The sequence below is a fragment of the Elephantulus edwardii genome, unplaced genomic scaffold, assembly GCF_000299155.1.
Source record: "Elephantulus edwardii isolate Elephantulus edwardi_28Jun2011 unplaced genomic scaffold, EleEdw1.0 scaffold00070, whole genome shotgun sequence".
Lineage (NCBI taxonomy): Eukaryota > Metazoa > Chordata > Mammalia > Macroscelidea > Macroscelididae > Elephantulus > Elephantulus edwardii.
Window position 1 is genome coordinate 14,645,948 of NW_006399820.1, and position 22,244 is coordinate 14,668,191.

Here is a 22,244-nt window from a genome sequence, read left to right on the forward strand (position 1 = left end):
ATCTGAAGGGAGTTAAATATACATGGTGGTACTCCAGAGAGTGAGATTCTTGGTGCCAAGTTATAAGTCGGCCGACCACAGATTCCCTCCAATAGCTGGAAGATACCTCATATTTAGAATAACTTACAAGAAACATGCAAAGTCACCATTATCCAAACTACTACCCCAGGTTTCCGCAGGATGCGGATAGATAGATGTCCCTCTATAAAAAAGTTTCCATGATTAAAGAAGACTCACACAACTGAAATTCACTGCTGTCAGCTTGGTTGTGACTCCCAGCTGACCCTTCAAGTGGGTTTCTGAGGTTGCCCATCTTTCTCCCAAGGAGCCACTAGTGGGCTGACAGAGAGGCTCAGCCTTTGCGTGAGCAGCAAAACTTGCTCCAGAGAGACCTCCCTACTCATGGCATATAAAATTAGGTCTATGAGAAAATATCTTCCAGGTTTCTAAATTCATGGGAGGAGACTGCCCATCTTTCTTCCACAGACTGAACTACCAGAGACATGCGGCCTTTAGGTTAGCAGGGCAACTCCCTGTGGACTATGCCACCAGAATGTGGATTTAATAAAATCTACTATGTTTCTTTTCAGAATAGATTATCAGTTTTCCGCAGAAGTATTTAACCCAGAAAATATTTTTTAACAATTTTTAAAAAATTTTATATTGGTTTGCTTACAAAGTTTGTATACATTGTTTCTGATACTATTCTTCATTCACCCCGTGTTTCATACAATCAATCCCATGCATTTTGTTTTATAAAATTAATCACCATTGGATCATGCCCATCTTTACCCTGTCGTTTCTTTTAATATTTATATTGGTTTATTTACACATTGTTTTTCATACCAGATCTTTGCAATTTGCTCCACCCAGTTCTCCCTCCACCCATCAAACTGTGCAACCCTATGATTCACTACCCCCAGGCCCTGTCCATCCTCACCTCTCTACTTCCCCCTCCCACCCCTTGTATCCTCATACTCTTTCTACAATAATAATCTTATACAGTATTTGTCCTTAAAAGACTGAGTTAGTTCACTCAGCATAATGCTCTCCAGTCCTAGAAAACATTTTTGACTTCACACCAGCTAAATCCACCATTTTCTTCAAATCACTATAAAAGAAATATTGCACCATAGTTGTATATTTCTTTTATTATAATTTTTTACATCCTTTATCCCTTTCCTGATCTCCTTTGGCTGCACGCAACAACTGTTGCTGTTGTCACATGCCATTGTGTAGCTTTAGAATCATGGTGACCCTACATGGCAGAGTGGAATGTTTGCTAAAGTTTTCTAGGCTTTAGTATTCATGGGAGAAGGTCACTTGGTCTTTTGTCCACTGAATCATAGGATGGGTTTGAACTTTCTTTTGATTAGTAACCTAGAACTTAATCACTGTTCTACTTTCAGTTTAGAAATCTAATTAAAAGTTTCTTATTTTATCCTCAGAGAAGTGACTGAGTGGAGCAACAATCAGAAAATTTCTGGGTCTTCCCTCAATGTAAGCTCCTCAATGACTCATCAAGACAACGTTAGTCTCAGAAAGGCAAGTTCAGGCTGTATCTAGAATGCATCGGCCTTGCATTTATGTGGTTTCAGCTTTCTCTTAGAAGAAAAGGTAAGATTAGGAAGAAAATGCACTCATGGTGAAGCACAGAATATCTCTATCTCTACAAACCCATCTGCCTAGTCTATGTGCCAGCTCGTGTCACTGGAGGGAAATGTGCACCTCCATCTAGGCTGGGAGCTTGACAGCTCAGCTACAATTCAGAATCGTCCATTAGTTACCACTGAGTCGACTTCCTGAATCATAGTGTCCCTAAGTATAACTGTGGATGGACCATTATGGTAATCCATCAGATCTTCAGAAGTAGATCACCAGGTCTTTCTTCCTATTCCATCTTAGTCTGGAAGCTTTGCTGAAACCTGTTCAGCCTCATAATATGCAAGTCTCTATTGTCACCAGATGGTGTCCATGCATGAGCTGCATTGGCTGGGAATCTCACCCAAATCTCACACCTGGAAGATGAGCATCTACCACTGAACTGCCCATGCTTCAGACTCACTTGCTGTTGTTAGGTGTGGATTTCTACTCATAGCATCAGCTGTGTTGTTGTTGTGTATGTTGAATCAGAAAAACTCAGAGCCGACCTCAGTGGGTTTTCAGAGGCAAATGGGCGGAGAATGCCTTTTTCCCTTAGAGCCGCTGGTGGATTTGAACCACTTGCCTTAGAGTTGGCAGTGCAACTCCTTGCTGTTAAGCCACCAGAACAAAGCCAGTGCCAATTCTCAGAACAGCGAAGTCAGAACCTCTTGGGAGGAGACCCAGGCACTGGCCTTTGTTAAAGCTCTCCCTCCAGTGGGTCCACTTCAAAGGCTAACCTGGCTACTGACCCCAGAGGACCTGAGCTCCCAGTTCTCTCTCGAGAAATGAGCTTCTTCCTCTGAAATAAAAGTTCCTGTTTCCCAGGATCCTCAGCTCAAGCTTTTTAATTTTAGGAGTTTGTTTGTTTTGGAAACCATAGTAAGCTACTAAATTTAAGTTGTTATGGTAATATGTGATTTCTCTTTTTTATTTATACAATTGTTATCAAACTTTGGATATGGAACATTTAGTCAAAAGAACAATTTCTCCAATTTTTTTATAAAATTTCATAAAATAGACTTGCAGTTAGACTTTTTTTCAATTGGCTATGATTTTTTATTTAAAAAGACATTGCTTCTATAATGAATGCTTATTAAACACATTATAGAAACATCTTCATTTTAACCATCTATTTATTTTTTCACATCCCTTATCTATGGTCTAGGGAGGCCTGGTGGTGCAGCCATAGATAGTGGTGCTGGTAACCCAAAGGCAGCACCTCTCTGGTAGTTTTAATCCACCAGCAGCTCTGTGGAGAAAGTTGAGCAATCTTCTCTTATGTGATTTACAGCCTCTGAAAGTCCACTCAAGGGTCAGCTATGAGTTCGTTCTGACTTGACCACACATAGCAACAACAACATAGTCTAGAAAAGAAAGCTCTCTCTGGTAGCTTAGTAGGTAAAGAGTTGCACTGTCAACACAAAGGCAAGCAGTTCAAATCTAACCAGCTACTCTAATGGAGAAAGATAGGCATCTCCTCCTGTGCAACTTATAGCTTCTAAACATCTGTCAGAGGGTCAGCTATGGGCTGCTTCCAACTCAATGGCTATGAGAGTTGGCATATGGCTTAGAGGGCACTGGTGGTTCAGTGGTAGAATTCTCACCTTCCATGTAGGGTATCCAGGTTCCATGTCTGACCAACATACCTCATGTGCAGCCAACCATCTGTCTGTTAGTAGAGGCTTTTGTGCTGCTACGTTGTTAAATAGGTTTCAGCAGAGATTTCAGACCAAGGTAGACTAGGAAGAAAGTGTTGGCAAGCCACTTCTTAAATCAATGAAAATCCTATGGTTCACATGGTCACATCAGCCAGATCCCATCAATACATGAGGCTGTCTTAAATTAGGACCAACTCAATGGCAGTTAATAATCATAACAATAACAGCCTATATACAGTCTATCTGATGAAAAACAACCAACAGTGAGCAGCTTTTTTTTTCCTCCTAGCTTATGGCATTCCTAATTTTTAGGAAATATTTTGTATTACTTTGTTGAAATCATAGGGTATATACAGTTTTCCTCACTTAGCATTATGACATAAGGATTTTGCATCACTGAAGTTCCTACACAAGATCACCCTTTGCTTCATTCATTGAGGGATCAGCACAATGCAAACACTGTTACTATGAAGCCTGGTAAAGGGAGTGGAATTGAGGGTAAGATGAAATGTCAGTGTTTGTGGAAGTTGTGGTGAGACTGGGTTTAGAAAATGGGAAACTTGTGGTGATCTGGGAAATAAGGAGAAAACCCACCAACCACAAATTTGCTCTTCACATTGATTATTATAATTTTGTCTTAGGGAGCTCTGGTGGCCTAGTGGCAAGCAGTGGTGTTCCAATCCCAAACGCATGTGGTTTGAATCTACCCGCTGCTCTGTGGGAGAAGGACGGGCAAATCAATTTATTAACATTTACTCTGCTATTTAAAACCATATGGATCATAAGAGAACAGTGTCTCATCCTGTGCCTTGGACACATCAAGAAGGGACAATTGCTGGAGGAAGACATCAATACAGTTTAGGGATATAGGTGGCCAGTGAAGATGAAGGAAATGTTCCTTGAGGTGGTTTGGCGTAACAGTCACAATGATGGACTTGAACATGCCAGCGGTCGTGAGGAGGACACAAGACTGGACAGTGTTTAGTTCTGCTGTATATAAGGTCACCACGAATCAGTCCAATACACACAGTTATCCCTATCTGTCTGTCTGTCAACCATCTATCTCTCTTTCACTTGTGATGTAAAAGTTAATTAAATAATACATAGAATTTACAGTGAGAAGTACTGAGGCGCCAATAAGCAGTTTCTCAGAGCAAATTCACACAAAATCTAAACTAAAACAAGCTGTAAACACTTCTTTGGTTATAAAAAGCTTATGAAGTAAGTAGAAAGAATAGGGTACAGATAATGTAAGTAAATTAACCTTCTGAACTGGTGCTTTCAAATGTTACCGCATAAATGTATCTATAATGATACATTAATAGCAAGAAGACTTTTTTTCCTCTGCAATTGGCATGCATTAAAAAAAAATCTCATAATTTACTAAGATTATAAAGAGAGAAAAACATTCCACATCAGGACCCGTATCTGAGCTGGGCCCTACATGTGGTCTCATTCTCAGTTTTGGGCGAGCCTCCCATAGTGCTCAGTTCTGTTGCTTCTTTGTTTCTGTCTCACACTGCTCACCCCCAGGCCAGCCTTGTTTCTTACCTCTTGGGGTTGTTGGTACTGAGAGGCCATCAAAAGGAAAGCCCGCTGTGCCTGGAAGGCGCTATGCACCATTTCTGCCTGGGAACAAAGAAGAAGACAGCAGTTCAGATGCTTGAGCTCTTAAACAAAAAGTTACCATATGATTTAGCAGTTCCATTCCTAGGTACACATCCAAGAGAAATGAAAACATGCCCTTCAACAGAACTTGCATATGAATGTTTACAGCAGCTTTATTCAAAATAGTCAAAAGGTGGGAACAACCTAAACAAACCAGGAATGGGTCAATGGACTGAGTCCAGAATAGCTTCACAATCCTTACAATATCTTGACAATTTAAATACAGTCTAAAGAAGAGAAAATGGGACATGGGAGCACAACTCTCTGAGAGGGTCATAAGAAGTATGAATAGTACAGTCCCTCACTGCTCCAGAGCAGAAAGCAGATAAAGGACTTGTAGCTCAGTCCCAGGATGACTCTGGAGCCTCAACAGAAGTTTGTTTATTTGTTGCTGATTCACAGACTCACAGTCATGGTACCAATGATGGAGTTTATTAGGGAAGTGAGTGAGTGAGGCAGAGAATATTAACCAATGTAAAGCAAATTTCAGCCAAGCAGTCCCAAGGCACAATTCCTCAATTAAGTCCAGGCTCTTGTCTCAGTTCAGTAGTCAGATATCCAAATCATCCAGCAATGTTTTCCTCAGAGTAGTTATAACCAAATCCTCCAACAAGGTTTGCCTCCAAGAGGTTACAAGTCAACTTTTCCTTCAAACATCTGACAAGAACATCCAAATCTTTTAACTGTGGCCAGCACAAATGCAAGAAGCTTCAGATCACAACTTGCCACCATTTGTCCACATCGATGCCACAGTCTCTCCACCACCACAGTCTTGCTCTCACCAGGGTCTTCTCACTATAAGTCTTGCTTGTCACAAGTCTTGCTGTCCAATGTGGGAAGCACTCTTTCTCTTATACTAGTCCCACAGCTGATGTTGATTTGCAAGACCATGTTGTCTGCAATTAAGGTAGCTGGAGACCAGAAGCATCTGACTGTAATGGCTAAAAAAGGGGCTAGTTTTATGCTAACACCACAAATATATACCTCAACATGATCTTAAAAACATGCTACATGAAAAATGCCAATCACAAATATCAGCTATCAGGGTTCCATACGCACAAAATATTCAAAGTACAGACAAAGTAGATTAGCAATTGCCAATGATTGGGGGAGGGAGCTCTGGTGGTGCAATGCTTATCAAGTTTCACTGCTAACCTCAAATATATGCTTCTCTGGAGGTTCAAATCCACCAGCGGCTTTTTAGAAGAAAGCCAGGCAGTCTCCTTTCATTCTGATTTATAGCCTCTGAAACCTGATGGAGGCTCATTATGAAGAGAAACCAACTGACAGCTTTGAATGATTTTTAATGGATTTGGTGTAGGGGAAGAGGGGAGGGGAGGAGGAGAGGGAAGTGGGAGGTGGGAAGTGATTGTTCATGGGCATGAAATTTGTTTGAAGAGATAAAATTATTCTGGAATTAGACAGTGGAGATGATAACACAACTTTCTGAATATACAAAAATCCACTTTAAAAGAGTGAATCCTATAGCTATGAATTGAGAAACTATTAAAAAATTTGAGTCTCAAAGAGCAATTGTTATCAAAAGCTGTCTCTCCTATTGTGCTTTTATCATGTGCCCAAATCTGCTTGCTTTAAACTCCCAAGTGGACAAAAAGGATTGTCCCTTAACTTATCCCTGGGAAATTGCTCAACCACAGCCAGCAGTGACTACAACTGTTTGCTACAATGCGTCTGGAAGGGAAGGTGTGTCAGAAATAGTGAGACTGGCCCAGGATAGAGCAAGATTCAGAGCTACTGTGCATATAGTCGCAGGTGACTTGATGGCACATAATAACAACAAATACGAATTATGATTAAACAGTACAAATGAAAGAACTGTAAAAGTTCATATATATTTGTCCTAAGTGACCATTTGAAGGTTAAAAAAAAAATCATAAACTATTAAGAGGTTGAGTTTTGCATTTGAATTTTAAACTTCATGTTATAATTTTAGATGATACTTGATTTACTCTTGCTGGAAAAATGAAGACATATATACTCTCCCATTTCCTTCACTCCTTGGCCTTAACTATTTTTATTTTTCCCAAATGACAGAATTCATATTCTGTAACATTATTTTGGGTTTTTTGTCATCTTTCTTTTTAAAATTTTTATTTTATATTGGCTTGCTTACAGAGTTTGTGTACACTGTATTTCACACTAGTCTTCATCACATTGTGTTTCATACAATCTTTCCCATTCTTTATAAAATTAATCACCATCGGGCTATGCCCATCATTACCCTATCTTTTCAGGTCCTGGCCAGAGCTTTCCCATTTCCTTTACCCCCTCCCTCTACACACCAAATTGTGCAACCCTGTGATTTCACCCCAACCCATCCTCACTCCTCTGCTCTCCCCCTCTCCCCCGTGGGTTTCCATGCATGTTTTACTAGTTATCCTTCTACTTTTACAATAGTGATCTACAACATTAATTCTTAAACAAGTAAGCCAGTCACAATACTTAAACTTGCTTAACTTTAACTTACTTACGTTTAAACTACTTAAACTTGCTATAGTTTTATCAGATGGATTGACATAGTGACTGCAGCAATGGACTCAAGTATGTCAGAGACTGTGAAGATGTCACAGGATAAGACAGGGCTCAGATCTGTTGTTCAAAGGGTTGCTGATGTACTAGACTCAATGGCACCTAAACCACAATAACAAAAACATAGTTGCTTTAGTTCAATGATGTTTAAACGTATCTCTCTGCTGTCTTTATAGTATAACAATATCTTGACTGATCAGAATATTTTTGGGTAACTCTTCATATTCAGATTTAAAAACCCAATCCACTGCCATTCCGTTTATTCCAATCCATTCATGGCAACACTTCCCAGGGTTTCTGAGGCTGCAAATTTTAACAGAAAGTGGATGACGGTTTCAAACTGTTGATCTTTTAGTTAGCAGCCCTATATGCAACTGACACTGTGATTGTAGGAATGGATTTAAGTATGTCAGGGATGGTGAGGATGGTGTAGGATAAGACAGGGTTCAGATTTGTTCTTCACAGAGTTGCCATTATGAGTCATGGACTCCTTGACCGTATCTAACAACGACATTATGTCAGGGCTTCTTACAGACAGCACGACAATAAATGTTTCAGTGGGAAGGGCTGAACCCAGGGTGATGGATTTTTTTTCTTCTCCTCCCTCAACAGAATACAAGCTTTTTCTGGTTTGATATCTGAAGAAAGATTTGTTTTTCCTTGCTGTGTGATCGCTTCACGAGGATATGTCTAAGTTTTGAACATTCTGTATTTCCAGAAATAGATTTGGTCCTTTTTTTCATTTCTGGGAAAATTTTCATACATTTTAAAATATATCTTCTGTTCCATTTTGTTAGACTTTCTACTCAGAGACTCTACTTATCATCTTCATACTGTATACTATTTGTGTATCTTTGTATCTTTATGATTCAGATTGTCATTCAGCTCCTTGTCTGCCCTCTAGAATTCACTGTGATTTCATGCAAACTCCACCCACTGCTGTTGAGTCTATTCTGACTCCTAGTGACCTCAAACCACAACCACATCATATAATTCCCAAATCTTTAGGAAAGTGGACTGCTGTGTCTTTCTCCCTTAGAACAGTCGGTAGGTTTAAACTGCCAGCCTCTCAGTTAACAGCTGAATGCTTAAGCATCGCACCACTATAACTCCTTTGATTACATGAATAATTGTCTCTAGTGTTACCAAACCTGCTTTCAAAAGTTGCTCTTCTATATTTTGAACATTTTTCATTTACATACCGTTTTCACAGTAAAGTTGCTTTACTCCTTGATTTGCTTTCTAGACTTTGTTTCCTTTTCATCTCATTCTCATTGTTTTATCATCTTGTCTTTCAGTTATTTTTTAATAAAGTACAATGTTTTACTGCTTTTTTTCTCCCCAAGAGTGGATGTCCTTGAGCCTTTGCCTAGGGTGGAGGTTTGCTCAAAGGTGTGGCTTTAGAACCCCACAGAGGGAGAGGATGGGACTGCAGGCTGGGGCCTAGAGCCTCTGCTCTGGGAGTTTAGCTGCTTGCTAGCATCTTGATGGCAGTCCTGATGGGCACGTAAGGGAAGTTTTTGGGTTTGTATTTGATGTGTATTACTGCTCTTTTCCCCCCAAGAGTAGGTGTCTTTGAGTTTTTGCCTAGGATGGAGAGCTGCTCAAAGGTGACTTTAAAACCCTGCAGGTTTAATATATTAATTTTCGAATGAATATTCATTAAATGATATAGCAATCTTTTGTCTTTGTTGCTGTGATGCTGTGCACTGTTCCATAGTTTTGTCAAATACCATAATGGTTACTCATTATGTACAATGTTTGGATGAGCTTCCAGACTGATTTATGCTGGGAAATAGGAATGGTATCCACTTCCTAAACTAGATGCCTCTGGAAACTCTACAAACTCTCTAAATGTACAGAAATGATGTTAGGTAGTTATAGAACAGAGTTCTGTACAGAAATGATGTTAGTTATAGAACAGAGTTCAGGTTTTTTGTGAAAAGCTTACTCTCAGTCATATTCGACTTGACAAAACTTAACCACTGCTAAATCAAACTAGTACTGTTAAATCTGGAGGAATAATCTTCCACTTTGTACATCACTCTTTGTCAATGTGCAGTATGAAGTAACCTGGGTTGCTGTGATGCTGAACCTTGCACCATTGGGGTATCAAATACCAGAATGTATTCCCAATGTGGACAGTGTTTGGTGGAACTCCAAATCGCAAAAAGGTTTGGAAGCAGGAGTGGCATCCACTTCCTAAACCACATACATGCCTCTGGAAAATCTATGAACTTGGAGAAATGACGACAGTTATGGAAAGGCATTAAGTCTTTTGTTCATAGAGTCACTTTGAGTCATGTTCAACTTGACAGCAATCAACAACAACAATAACAATATACTTATAAAAGGGAACCATGGTGGTACAAGTGGTTAAGCACTTCATTGCTAACTGAACGATCAGTGGTTTGAACCCACCTCTGTGTGTAAAATAGCTTTGGCAATCTGCTTCCAAAAAGACTTAGGTTGTTGTTAGGTACCATCAAGTTGGAACTGACTCACAGCTGATCCTCCCAAGGGTCTTCAAAGGTCGTAAACAGCATGGGAGCACTTTGCCCATCTTTCTTCTATGGAGCAGCTAGTGAATTCAAACGGCATGCTTTTGAGTTGGCAATGTAACTCCTTACCACTGTGCCACCAGAGGTGCCTGTTACAGTTTCAGACATATTATGGGATAGCTCTGCTCTGTCAGATAGGGTTATTGTGCATCAGAATCCACTCAATGGAAATGAGTTTGTTTTTTTAACCTTATTAAGTTATGAAAATATAGCATAGTCTTCCTAAGCCATTATGGGGAATCTGTTTCTATCTTAAGTTTCATTTTTGACCATTTCATGTGGTGTCCCTTTTGGACACACTATTTGAAGCTGCCATGCCCAGTCTTCTAATCTTGTGCCTGTTTGAGCAGTTCTATGCACACATTCTGCCTGTGCTGAGAACGTGTGGGAGTCTCTTGCCACCATATTAAAAACCAGCTCACTGTGCCTTTCTTTTTTGTTTGTTTAAATTAAATTTTATTAGTTTTAATGAACATTTACAGAGATTTTGGGTTTTCATTCATTCATTGTTGCACTGTTTTCTCCACCCTCATCCCCAGTTCGTTCTTCTTCCCCCCCCCACCCCCACAATGTCTCACTGTGCCTTTCAAGCAAGAGTCTGAGGGGTAAATGCTTTGTGTCCTGTCTACTGGGCCAGAGCTGCCAGAACGCAGGGGCAGGGAAAGGCTGAGCTTAGCTGAAGTGACACCTGTCTTTATCTGGGTTCTCCTCATTTCTTAGGGACTAAAAAGCCTATGCCAGGATCCATGCCACCTACTTCTGACAGCAGCAATCTGATGGGTTGAGGCCCAAGGATTTTCATCCATTTCCTCATTTAAGAACCTAGCCTGGAACCTTTGCTTCCTGTTTTCTATTTTATTTTCTTGATTTTACGCCCCCCAGTGAAAAAGAGGAAGACTATTAACAAGATGGACCATGAATGTAACAATAGGCTCTCACATGGCAACAATGGCCAGGGTGCAACAGGACTAGGAGGGGTGACTTGGCTTTGTTTTTGGGTTTTGTTTTGGTTTTTTCCCCTGTTGTATATAGAGTTGCTATATGTTAGAATAAATTTGATGTCACAGCTACTTAACAACAAACAACAGGAATGAAGGTATGTCCTCAAGGGGATGGAAAACAGGCACAGTTAAGAACCAAAAACTACTAGTCATCAGTTAATGGCATGTACTCTTCTAGATTATGAGGTTTTGGTTTGGTTACTACCTTGATTTTTCACTTTCCTTTATTTATTTTGTATTTATTAACTAGAGCTCATCTTAGGAGAGGGTAATATTCTATAACTCTGTTGTACTTTTTCATCTTAATAAGAAAGCTCTCTATCCACTAACCCAAGGGGAACACCTCTCTGGCAGTTCAAATCCACCAACAACTCCCTGACAGAAGGTTGGGCAATCCTTTCTGTGAGATTGACAGCTTCCAAAAACCCTCTGGAGGGTCAGCTCTAAGTCAGTTCTGACTCAAGGGCAGTGAGAAATGAGGATATTCACAGGTGTCCTCAAATGAGTTCATGGTCTTTGGAGCTTATGGATTGCATCTTTAATCTTTTCCTTGTTGGTTGCACATCTCTTCAGGGACAGTAGTCATCTCTCTGCCACTTGGGATGTGACTTATTTCTTTTTTAAAACAGTGAGTTGCATGAAAGCTGAAAAAGCATATTGGATTTTTTCCACTTGATCATTCATATATGTTTTGGTTTGTAACATTAATTACAACACCCCCAGTGTAACTATACTCATCCCTTTTCCTCCCTGTGATTCTCCCTTTCATTAATCCTTCTATTTACTCCTTCCTGCTTCCTGACCTTTTGCTCTAGACAAATGCTATTATTCTGATCTTATGTGGCTTACTATTTTAAGAACTAAATCCCTCTCTAGGTTACTATTCACCTTACAGGCCTGCACATTATTTGGTTAAAATTTGAGCCAATGACATATATTTTGTTCCCAGTTTGAAGGGTCACTAAGTGCCACAGGTTGGCAATGTGATTCCATGAGTCACTCTGGAGGATAAAGATGGCAGTCTCTTCTAGCAAAGATATAGTTTCAGAAAGAACTACAAACAGCTTGATATGTTTTTGCTTTTTTATGCAGACAAAACCTTTATAAGAATTCAATTGAATATTTCTCCATTCAGCAACTGAGGAACTCTTGGCATAATTAGCAGACTATAAATAAAACGGTTTAGATTTTTCAGTTACTTGCTATTTATCTGAGAGCTGGACAATGAATAAGGATTACAGAAGAAGAAAGGATGCCTTTGAACTGAGGTTTTGGAGAAGAGTACTGAATAGCCCATGGACTGCCAAAAGAATAAATATATATGTTCTGGAGAAGGTGAAACCAGCGTGTCCCTTGGAGGCAAAGACGATGAGAGTTCATTTCATATACTTAAGGGACATTTCTAGGAGAGGTTATTCCTTGAAGAGGGGCATCCTGCTTGGAAAGGTGGATGGACAGTGAAGGAGAGGAAAGCCATCAACCAGGTGGACTGACATGGTGACTGTAGCAATGGGCTTGAGTGTGTCAGAGATGGTAAGGACGGCACAGGACAGGACAAAGTTCAGATCAGCTGGGTCGCTAGGAGTCATATTTGACTTGACGGTACCTGGCAACAAGAAGTAAAATCATACTCTGGGCATGTTATCAGGAGGGCTCAGTCCTTGGAGAAATACACCATGTTCGTGGAAGGTTAGAGAAAGAGAAGACTCTCAACAAGATAGACTGACACAATTCCTGTAACAACAGACTTCAATATGTCACAGATCAAGAAGATGGTATAAGATAGAGCAATGTTCAGGTCTGTTGTTTCCTGGGTTTCTATGACACATAATAACAAGAATAACTAAAACCAAATCCTGAGGCATAAACAGTTAAGTAAAGAACTACTAATGGAAAGATTGGTAGCTAAAACCCATTCAGAGCTACGTGGTGAAAGGTCATAAGGAGACATTCTCCACTACACACGTGAGGACAACATGAGTCGGAAGTAACTCAACAATAGCTAACAATAACCACCACCAAAACCAATGGAGTGTCATGGGGTCACTCCTTACCCATAGACACACCCTGTGTGTGGATCAGAACTGCATTCCATAGAGCCTTCAATGGTTGTGACCTTTCAGGAGCAAATCCAAGGCACCTCTGGATGGGTTGAAACTGTCAAAAGTCAAGAGCCTAACATTTCGCACCATTCAGGTTACTCTCTGCAAACTCTAAATGACATTTATTTGTAACATTCTCCATCCCCATTTTCAAAGGCTTACATTCCAATTTTTAGAATCTCTGATCCATCTGCTTCTTACTTCTGGAAAGTTCTCAGAGTCCTGTTGCCAGACAGCACCCTATTCAGGAGCAATTTCACTGAACAAGCTGAGTCTGGTAACTTGAAAGGGAGAATTCCGCTCACTCAGGCAGTTCAAAACATTGTGAAAGAAAAAAGCCAAGCGTAGGGTTTTTTCAGGAATGACACATAATTGTCGGGTTTTGCTGAGTTTGTCCATCACAAGTGTGCAGGGCTCCAAGAGGGAATGACCTTTGTGGGTAAGCATGGGACTGTCTGTGTGTCTGTGGAGAGGCACGTACACAGAGTAAAAGGAAGAGCTCTGTTAACAGTCAAGGTTCACACTGAAGCAACTGCAGCTCTCAGGCAGGTTGGTGGAACATTTGTTGTTCTGTGGTACTGATGGTGGAGAGCTAGTCTGTGAATTGCAATCATTGGTTTAAAGCCACTCTTGGGGAACTCAGACATGAGCTAAATATGACTTATTTCCATCTAATTCTCTTGAGGGAGTGAGCAAGCTCCCGGGGAAGCCCGGCTGAACTCTGAACATTCATCAAAGCCTTGCCTTGTTTAGCTGGAGAAGTAACAGGCTACTGCAAAGCACTATGTGGTGGGCAAACTGAACGAGGCCCGATCCTGTGAATGACACGGACGAGGAGTGGAGGTGGGGAGAGAGGCATCCATCTGCTTATCTGTGTGAAAGGCATTTCCAGATCCTAAAAAAGGAATGGACACCCCTCTGTCTCATGAGACACACAGTATTAAAGAGGCAGGATTGGTGTCTGCTTATTATTTGTGGTTAGCTATTGTCAAATTGATGCCAACTCATGACCATCTTATGCCCATCAGAAGGAAACACTGAGCTGTCCTGAGCCATCCTCACACTTGCAGGTTGTGGCTACTGTGCCAGCTTATGTCACTGAAGGTCCCTTGTCATCATGCCTTCAACGTCACCAAACATGAAGTCTTTCTCCAGGAACTGATCCTTTCTGATGGTATGTCCAAAGCAATGTCAGCTTGGATCCATAAAGATTTCATTGGCTAATTTTCAGAAGCAGACTGCCAGGCATCTCTTCCTACTCTGTCTTGGTCTGGAAGCTCCACTGAAATCTACCCACCACGGGTGATCCTGCTGGTATCTGAAATGCTGGAGACATAGCTCCCAGCATCACAGAAACATGCAAGCCACCTGCCAAATGACTAGTGGGAGAGAAAAACAGAATTAGGGAGTTTGGCCAAAGTGACTAAGTACAAAGTAAATAATGAGAGCTGCAAAAATAGTGTCTGGCCAAGGGTGGCTTTTTTAAAAACGTCAGTCAGAATGACTTCTCAGCTGGTGACATAATTCATAGGGAGTTGTGCTAGTAACCCAAAGGCCAAGCATCTCTGGCCATTCAAGTCCACCAGCGGTTCTGAGAGGGAAAAACAGGCAGTTTCCTCCTGTTATGTTTTGAAGCCTCTGGAACCCAGCAAAGGGTCAGTATGAGATGGGACAAACCCAATAGCAGGAAGCTTGAGTCAGTAGCCACCTTATGAAAGATGACAAAGGGTCATGAACTGATGCCATCAGGGAATTATTTCCACCTAAAATTGTGGACAAAGCAAGCTATGAGCACTTTACTTCTGAGCACAGAGCGGGAACCTTAGAGAGGTTAAGAAAAGGGAATGGAATACTATGCAGCATTGAAAAACAGAAACTCATGAAATATTATGCAAAATGGATGACCCTGGAGGACATTATGCTGAGTGAAATATCTCAGTCACAAAGGGACAAATATTGCATAGGGCTTCTGTTGTAAAACAGGACTGACATCAGGGTTGAGGGAAGACAGAAAAGGAGGGGAGGAATGATGTATATTGCATTGAAACAGATGAGGGAGAGAACTGTTTAAAAGGGACATATGAATGGGTATTCTTGTCATCACAGAAGTCCAGAAGACTGCATAGTGGCGTGGACCTAGGGGGGAGGGACTGTATAACAATAAAAGACTTTTTCTTTCTTTTCAAGAAGAGTGAATTGGGGGGAAGAGGTGGGTAAGAAGAAAAGTACAACAATGAATGACTGGAAACCCTAAGTCTCTGTAAACTTTCATTAAAATTAATTTAAAAAAAAAGGATTGAAAGAAAACAAGAGCCCTGGATAAAAGTGTGCTAATGGTGTTCAGGAGTAGATGATGCAGGCCAAGAAAAAAGTGTCTCAAACAAACAAGTGCAAAGGAGAATGCTTGCCTGCTTCATCACTTCAGAGGGTCTCATTTCTTGTGAGGGACCTGGAGAAAGTCTTGGATAAAGACCATCTTCTGATCCCAGGCCCACGAGTTCTCCTCAATTCCCCCTCTGCTCCAGTATGATGGTTTCCCAAGCAGCCCAGGATTCCTCTAGAATGAGCCCTGGGATGGGAAATGTATTTATAAACTCAGAGCCAGCCGAACATAGATTTCTTGCCTTATTGAAAAAGAAACCAAGATTGGTAAATTTGGAGGATTTCCAAAGACTGGTGGACAAGTTGAAGATGAAAGTGCAGATCTACTGACCCTTAGTCTGTTGCTTTCTCCTTAATCCCATGCTAATTCTCCAACCAGATGTTGCTGAGTCTAACTCAGAGCAACCCCTTGTGTCAGAGGAGAGCTGTGGGTTTTCAAGGGCTGCCTCTAAGCAGAATCAAACCATCAACTTTTCAGTTAATAGCTGAGCACATTAACCATTTGTGCCACTCAAGAATTCCATACTAATTATATGGGGTGGTAGTGGTTAACTTTGTACATAATCTTTATTGTTTAGAGTATTATTACGCTAAATCTCTTAAGAGTTAGAATTTCATGTTCTAGTCTTTTGTATCCTCTACTGGGCCAGGAATGAACTTTGGATATACTGCTGTTAGGTGCTGGCGTTCAAGTGCTATAAACTACAACTCACTGCAACCCTATATTGTTGCTATTGTTATGTGCTATCTAGTTGCCTGTTGTACATAGTGTATTGTATATAGTGACCCTGTACAAAACAGCTCTGAACCCGTCTCTATCCTGAGCCAACCTTACTGTCTCTGACACACCTACCCCCATTACACCCTAGTTACTAGGTCAATCCATCTCATCGAGAGTCTTCCTCTTTTGCACTCTTCCTCCACCCTCACAATGTCCCTCTCCAAGGACTAGTCCCTATGTGCAAAATGTCCAAAGTATAGTAAAAAGAACTTCAGAATCCTTGCCTCCAAGGAGCAGCCTGGTCTCACCCTCTCCAGGAAGAACTTGTTTGTTCTCCTAGCAGTCCATGGTATATTCAAAAATCGTCTTCAACACCACAGCTCAAAGGCATCAATTCTCCTTCTATCATCCCTAGTCATTGTTCAGCTTCCTGATGCAAGCAATTGCAAAGACCATGGCCTGGATCAGGCACACCTTAGTCTCCAGACTAACACTGTTGCTCTTCAGTACTCCGGAGAGGTCCCTGACAATAGATTTTCCCAATGCAATTTGTCTTTTGATTTTCTGACTGCTGGTACCAAGGGTGTTGACTGTGGAGCCAAGCAAAATGAAGCTGTTTTAACAATCTCAATCTTATATATCATGATGATGCCAACTAGTCCAGTGGTGAGAATCTTTGTTTTCTTGATCTTGAGCTTCAATCCATATTTAAGGCTGCAGTCTTTGACCTTATGTAGCACATACCTCAGACCCTCTTCAATTTCAGCAAGCAAGGTTATGAGTCTTCCTCCAATCCTGACGCCATTCTATTCCTGAGAGAGCCCAGCATCCCGGATGATTTGTTCCACATATGTTGTTGTTTTTATGTGCCGTCGAGTCGCTTGTGACTCACAGTGACCCCATGTACAATAGCCCTAAACTCTGCTCTGTCCTGTGTCAATCGCACTGTCTCTGACACTCCCATCCTGATTATCCCAGTCACTGAATCAATCCACCTCATATAGACTGAAAATATATGGAGATAGGATATGTCCCTGGTGTACATCTCTCCTGATTTTGAACCATGCAGTGTTTCCTTGCCCTGTTCTGATTACTGCCTCCTGGTCCAAGTACAGGTTTTGCATAAGCACAATCAAGTGTTCTTGGATTCCCCTTCTTCTCAGAGTCAGCCACAGTTTGTTGTGATCCACACAGGCAAATGTCTTCTCATAGTCAATGAAACACAGACATTCCCCTGATAGTCTCTGCTTTCAGCCAAGATCCATCTAATATTAGCTATTGGTGTTTCTTAAGCTGAAGAACAAATTGAAGCCTTGAATTGCAATACTTAAAGAATATTAAGTGATCCAGGGAGCATTAAAAGAAGATGGAAAGAGTAGACAGAGTCACTGTACCAAAAGGAATTGGTGGACACAGAACAATGTGTCATGAAACAACGTATAAGCAAGAGCCTGTGGTGATGAAGGAATAAGTTCAAGCTGCTCAAAGAAATGGCAAAAAACACTGCCCCAAGATTGACAGCACACCAACTGACACATTTCAACAAAAAGATTCTACCCTGGACATGCCCAGCACGCGTGCCAAGAAATCTGAAGGAAAACCGCCTGACCAACTGACTGGAAAAGAACCATATTTGTTCCTATTCCAAAGAAAGGTGACCCTACAGAGTGTGGAAATTATCAAACATTATCATTAATATCACAGGCAAGCAAGATTCTGCTGAAAATGATCCAAAAATGACTGGAACAGCACCTCCACAAAGAACTGTCAGATGTGCAGGCTGGATTTAGAAGAAGCAATGCTACAGTAAATGATTTCTTTTTTTTTTTTCCATCCAACAGCTTTTTTTTTTTAAATTTAGGTTATTTTTCATTTCAATGAACATCTACAGAGATTTTGGGATTCCATTCATTCATTGTTGCACCCTTCTCCCCGCACAAACCCCTCCCCCCCATTTGCTCCTCTCCTTGAAACGCAAAAGAAAAACTCCCTCATTGGTACACAATCCCCCCCCGCACCTCCCCAAACCCCCCCCCCTAGCCCCAAATATAATCCACTCTACAACCCTCATTGCATACTCCTACGATAAAAATAATGCCCTAAAATATAATACTTTTAGACTATTCTCTCCCCCATAGACTTCAATGCTGTAAACATATTTCATCCAGTTTTTCTCAGTCTTACCCCCACCCCAATGCCAGCCTCATTCTACAACAGTGGCACCATATAGCATTTGTTCCTTTGTGACTGAGATACCTCACTCAGCATAATGTCCTCCAGGTTCACCCATTTTGAATAATATTGCATGAGTTCCTTGTTTTTCAATGCAGCATAGTATTCCATTGTGCGAATATACCACAGCTTCTCTACCCATTCATTTGTTGATGGGCATTTAGGTTGTTTCCAACTCCTTGTTATTGTAAACAAAGCCGCGATAAACATGGGTATACATATATCTACTTGGATGTCATTTATGGTCTCTTTAGGGTATATTCCCAGTAAATGATTTCTTATTCTTTATCATTTTGGCAAACATGTCACCTGTGTTCTAAAAATGAAGTCCAGGAACTAACATGAACAAAATATTAGGAGAATAATTATCTGCAGAAGCAAAGGTTTGAAATAGATTTCACAGGCACTGGTTCCTTCCCTGACATCTCATTTCAAGAAACATCACCCTTTCAAATCAGTATTGGTGAGGTAGGAAGGTCGGCCCTAGACTACGCTGTCTGACATGGAAATAAGTAGTTCTCTGAGGTCTTCACTAGTGTTGCACACTTTACATGATTTTGTTAGTTTCCACCTCCTCTTTCATTCTTCCAAGTGTCTACGACAAGCCCCCAACTTAATCTTCAAACCTCTGTTCCCACTCCATCTAAGACCTGGCATAGTTTTTGCTTAAGAACTACTGAGAAGAGGGGTGAGGTTGGGTGTAGGAGGTGTGGAGGCGGGGAATGTTAATCATAGGGTCACACAATTTGATGGGTGGTGGGAAGCGTAGTTAAAGGAAATAGGAAAGATCTGGTGTGAAAAACCACATAGATAAATTTCAAAAGTAAACCACTATAAAATAAAAATTTTATTTTTTAAAAAATGGAATAATAAATGAATAGCATTGTCTGGATTTGAACTGAGTCTAACTTATATAACGTTAAATCCAACATATTGATTTATAAGTTGTAGATAGAAAACCGAGAATAGATCAATATCCTTCACCTTCTGCTATTAATGCTTAAGTTCAACTCTCCACCCCTACATATTTTTTAAAAATTAGCACCACAATTTGATTAATGAGCAACATTACAAAACTTTTTTTCTAACTTCAGCCTTTTTTTGGTAGAAGTGTCTCCCCATTACCTGTCTGTTGTAGTTTTGTGCATGTAGTATGGATGTCCCCTTAAATAATTATGCTGAAGTTTTAACTCTGTTTCTGGAAATATGGCCTGTTTGAAAATAGGGTTATGTTACATTGCAATGAAGTCTTTTGTTATGTCACTGTGATGATATGATGGAGTAAGGAGAGCCCTAAAGCTAGTCTCTTCTTGATGCGGGAACATTATGGAGTCAATGCTCTGTAATAATAAAGTCTTCTGTTATGTCATGATGAGGACATACTAGAGTACGTTAAGCCCTAAACCTAACCTCCTCAGAGGGAAGTCTTATAAAAAGCTCAAAATCAACATAAATGCACACAGAAGAGGGATGCCCAAGCCTAAGAGAATCAAACAATCTGAGAAAGACAAGGAAGAACCCTTCTCTAGAGCTATGTCCTTAATTCAGAATTCTAGCCTCTTGATCTGTAAGGCAATGGACTTCTGTTCTTGAAAGCCACCCCATTGGGAATTTTGCTACAGCGACAGTTACGATGACAGACCTAGTAAACAAAGACAGAGGCATGTGTGCAGAGTGAGAGAAGGTTTGTGTTATGAGCAGGTGTGTCAACACCTATAGAGGAAGCTGCTATGGGGCAGATCTAAGGTTCCCTTGCTATCTGGAAGTAAAATATTTCTATGAAATGTTCCTTCATCGAAATGGTTTAAAGGGAAGAATTAACGACCATAAGTTCATGTGGGAAAATTTTTTAGCTTTATCAGACTAAAAAATTATCTACCAAATCACACCAAAAAAAAGACATAAGATCTAAAATAACGTGTGCATCATGAGTCAAGGTACAGTTAACAGCTTTGAGGCATGAGGCTGAGATGCTGAATGCAGTTCCCAGCAACAGAGCTAGGTGCCGCTCAGGGTCTCACAGCCACTCCACTGAAAAACAAACAGGGAATATTACTAGTTCTGCTTTGTGTAAAGCAAACTTTCAAAGACATCCTATCTGGTGGAAGGGAGGGTGGAAATGCAAGGAGATGGCATAAGCAACACTGTTTTATCTGGATTGTTTCTATTTCTTTAAAATATCAACAATTTAAAAGAGATGCTTATATCCTCATGACATAAGATTTTATTCTATGTGCTTATTATTTTAAAATATAAATACAGTAATGTAAGTTTATATAGAGATGCTTATGGAGATCATGAAGGAGAGTAAAACAACACTCAAACGCAGGGACATCAAATTGATTCCGACCCAGAATAACCCTGCAGCACTGAGTAGAACGGTCTTGTAGGATTCCCAGGGCTGTAAGTCTTTATGGAAGTAGACTGTCTCATTTAGCAGCCCAGCTCTTAATCTCGTGGCACCAGAGCTCCAAGCAACACCCCAAACTGCCCCTTTATTTTATCACTGCTAAGAATAAAACTTACAAGTAAGGAATGTTTCTCTGCCATGATTCCTTTAATTCCCATGAACTCTTGCCTAATTTGCCCAAGTCTGGGAAACAGCTCTTTCTTCCCAGTGTGCCATCAGGAAAAGCCAAACAGAAGATCATTAGCAGAAGGACCATTAACAAAGAAACTTGTACTTTAAAAACATCTGCCTGTTTTAAAATGGCAGTGAGGGGAAAAAATGTTTAGTTTAAGGTTAAACAGTTTTTGTGGAAAAAAAAATATTTTGTATATTTAAGGTGAAAGTTTACATAGCAAACTAGGTTCCCATTTAACAATTTCTCTACAAATTATTGAGGGTTATTAGTTCAATTTTTTCAGGTGTCATCTCCTCTTTCATTCTTTTCTAGTTGTACCATTTCCAGCAATCTAGCTTCCCTGTCCCGATATTTCCTTCTAAACTTTAGAGTAATAAGAGTAAACTGTAAGAAATGGCATGCCAGATTGTGTGCTGTTTATAGTTGAATCTGTAACTGTCACAGCAAGAGGGGAGAAGAGCCCAACTTTGCTTATCCATGACTGTCTACCATTTTAGGCAACCATCTTAACATCTAAATACAACTACCTGAACTTTGTCAGGCTTGTTGTATGATCCAGAAATGAACCTGCTACTTGCTCTTACACATGATCCTCAAAGATGACAGTTTTAATTAGAAACAAGACTTTACAGTGAATGGTATTTACATTTGGAAAAATGACCTTATTATATAATACCAATGATAGTGACACTATAAGCTGCTTTTGTTTTAATCTTCATATGCTTGTTCTGAAACTTTTCCACATCAAATATTTTTATTTTGTTATTCATTAGATTATTTCTAAAATACAACAAAAATTTATTTTATTATTAGAAAAAACCCTTAAAAGTTATAATTGAGGAAAAAAGAAGCTTCTTTAGTGTTACAATTAAAAACTATCTTCTTATTGCATAGTGTAGATGAATACAGAACTAGTATAAAATCACTATTGTAAAACGTTAAGGAAAGGTTTACACATAATCAATCCTGGAGGGAAGGGAGGCAGAAGGGAGTAAAAATTAATAAACAGATAAATTGGGTACAGGGAAAAGTAACTGGCATAGGGATTGATTAGCTATTACAATAAATTAATTATACTTATCAAAGGAAATTTAACATTACCAGTTGAAACATCTATAAATAATTATATAAAAACTCAAT

General features: G+C 40.1%; 1 protein-coding gene across 1 annotated transcript in view; it reads right to left on the bottom strand.

The window, feature by feature from the left end:
• CAP2 (CAP, adenylate cyclase-associated protein, 2 (yeast)) overlaps positions 1-22,244 on the bottom strand; it is a 199,606-nt gene that overhangs the window by 123,732 nt on the left and 53,630 nt on the right. The window contains exon 3 of the mRNA XM_006888669.1: positions 4,854-4,931. Coding sequence (XP_006888731.1) covers positions 4,854-4,931 — 78 coding nt within the window. The remainder of the gene's footprint in view (positions 1-4,853; positions 4,932-22,244) is intronic.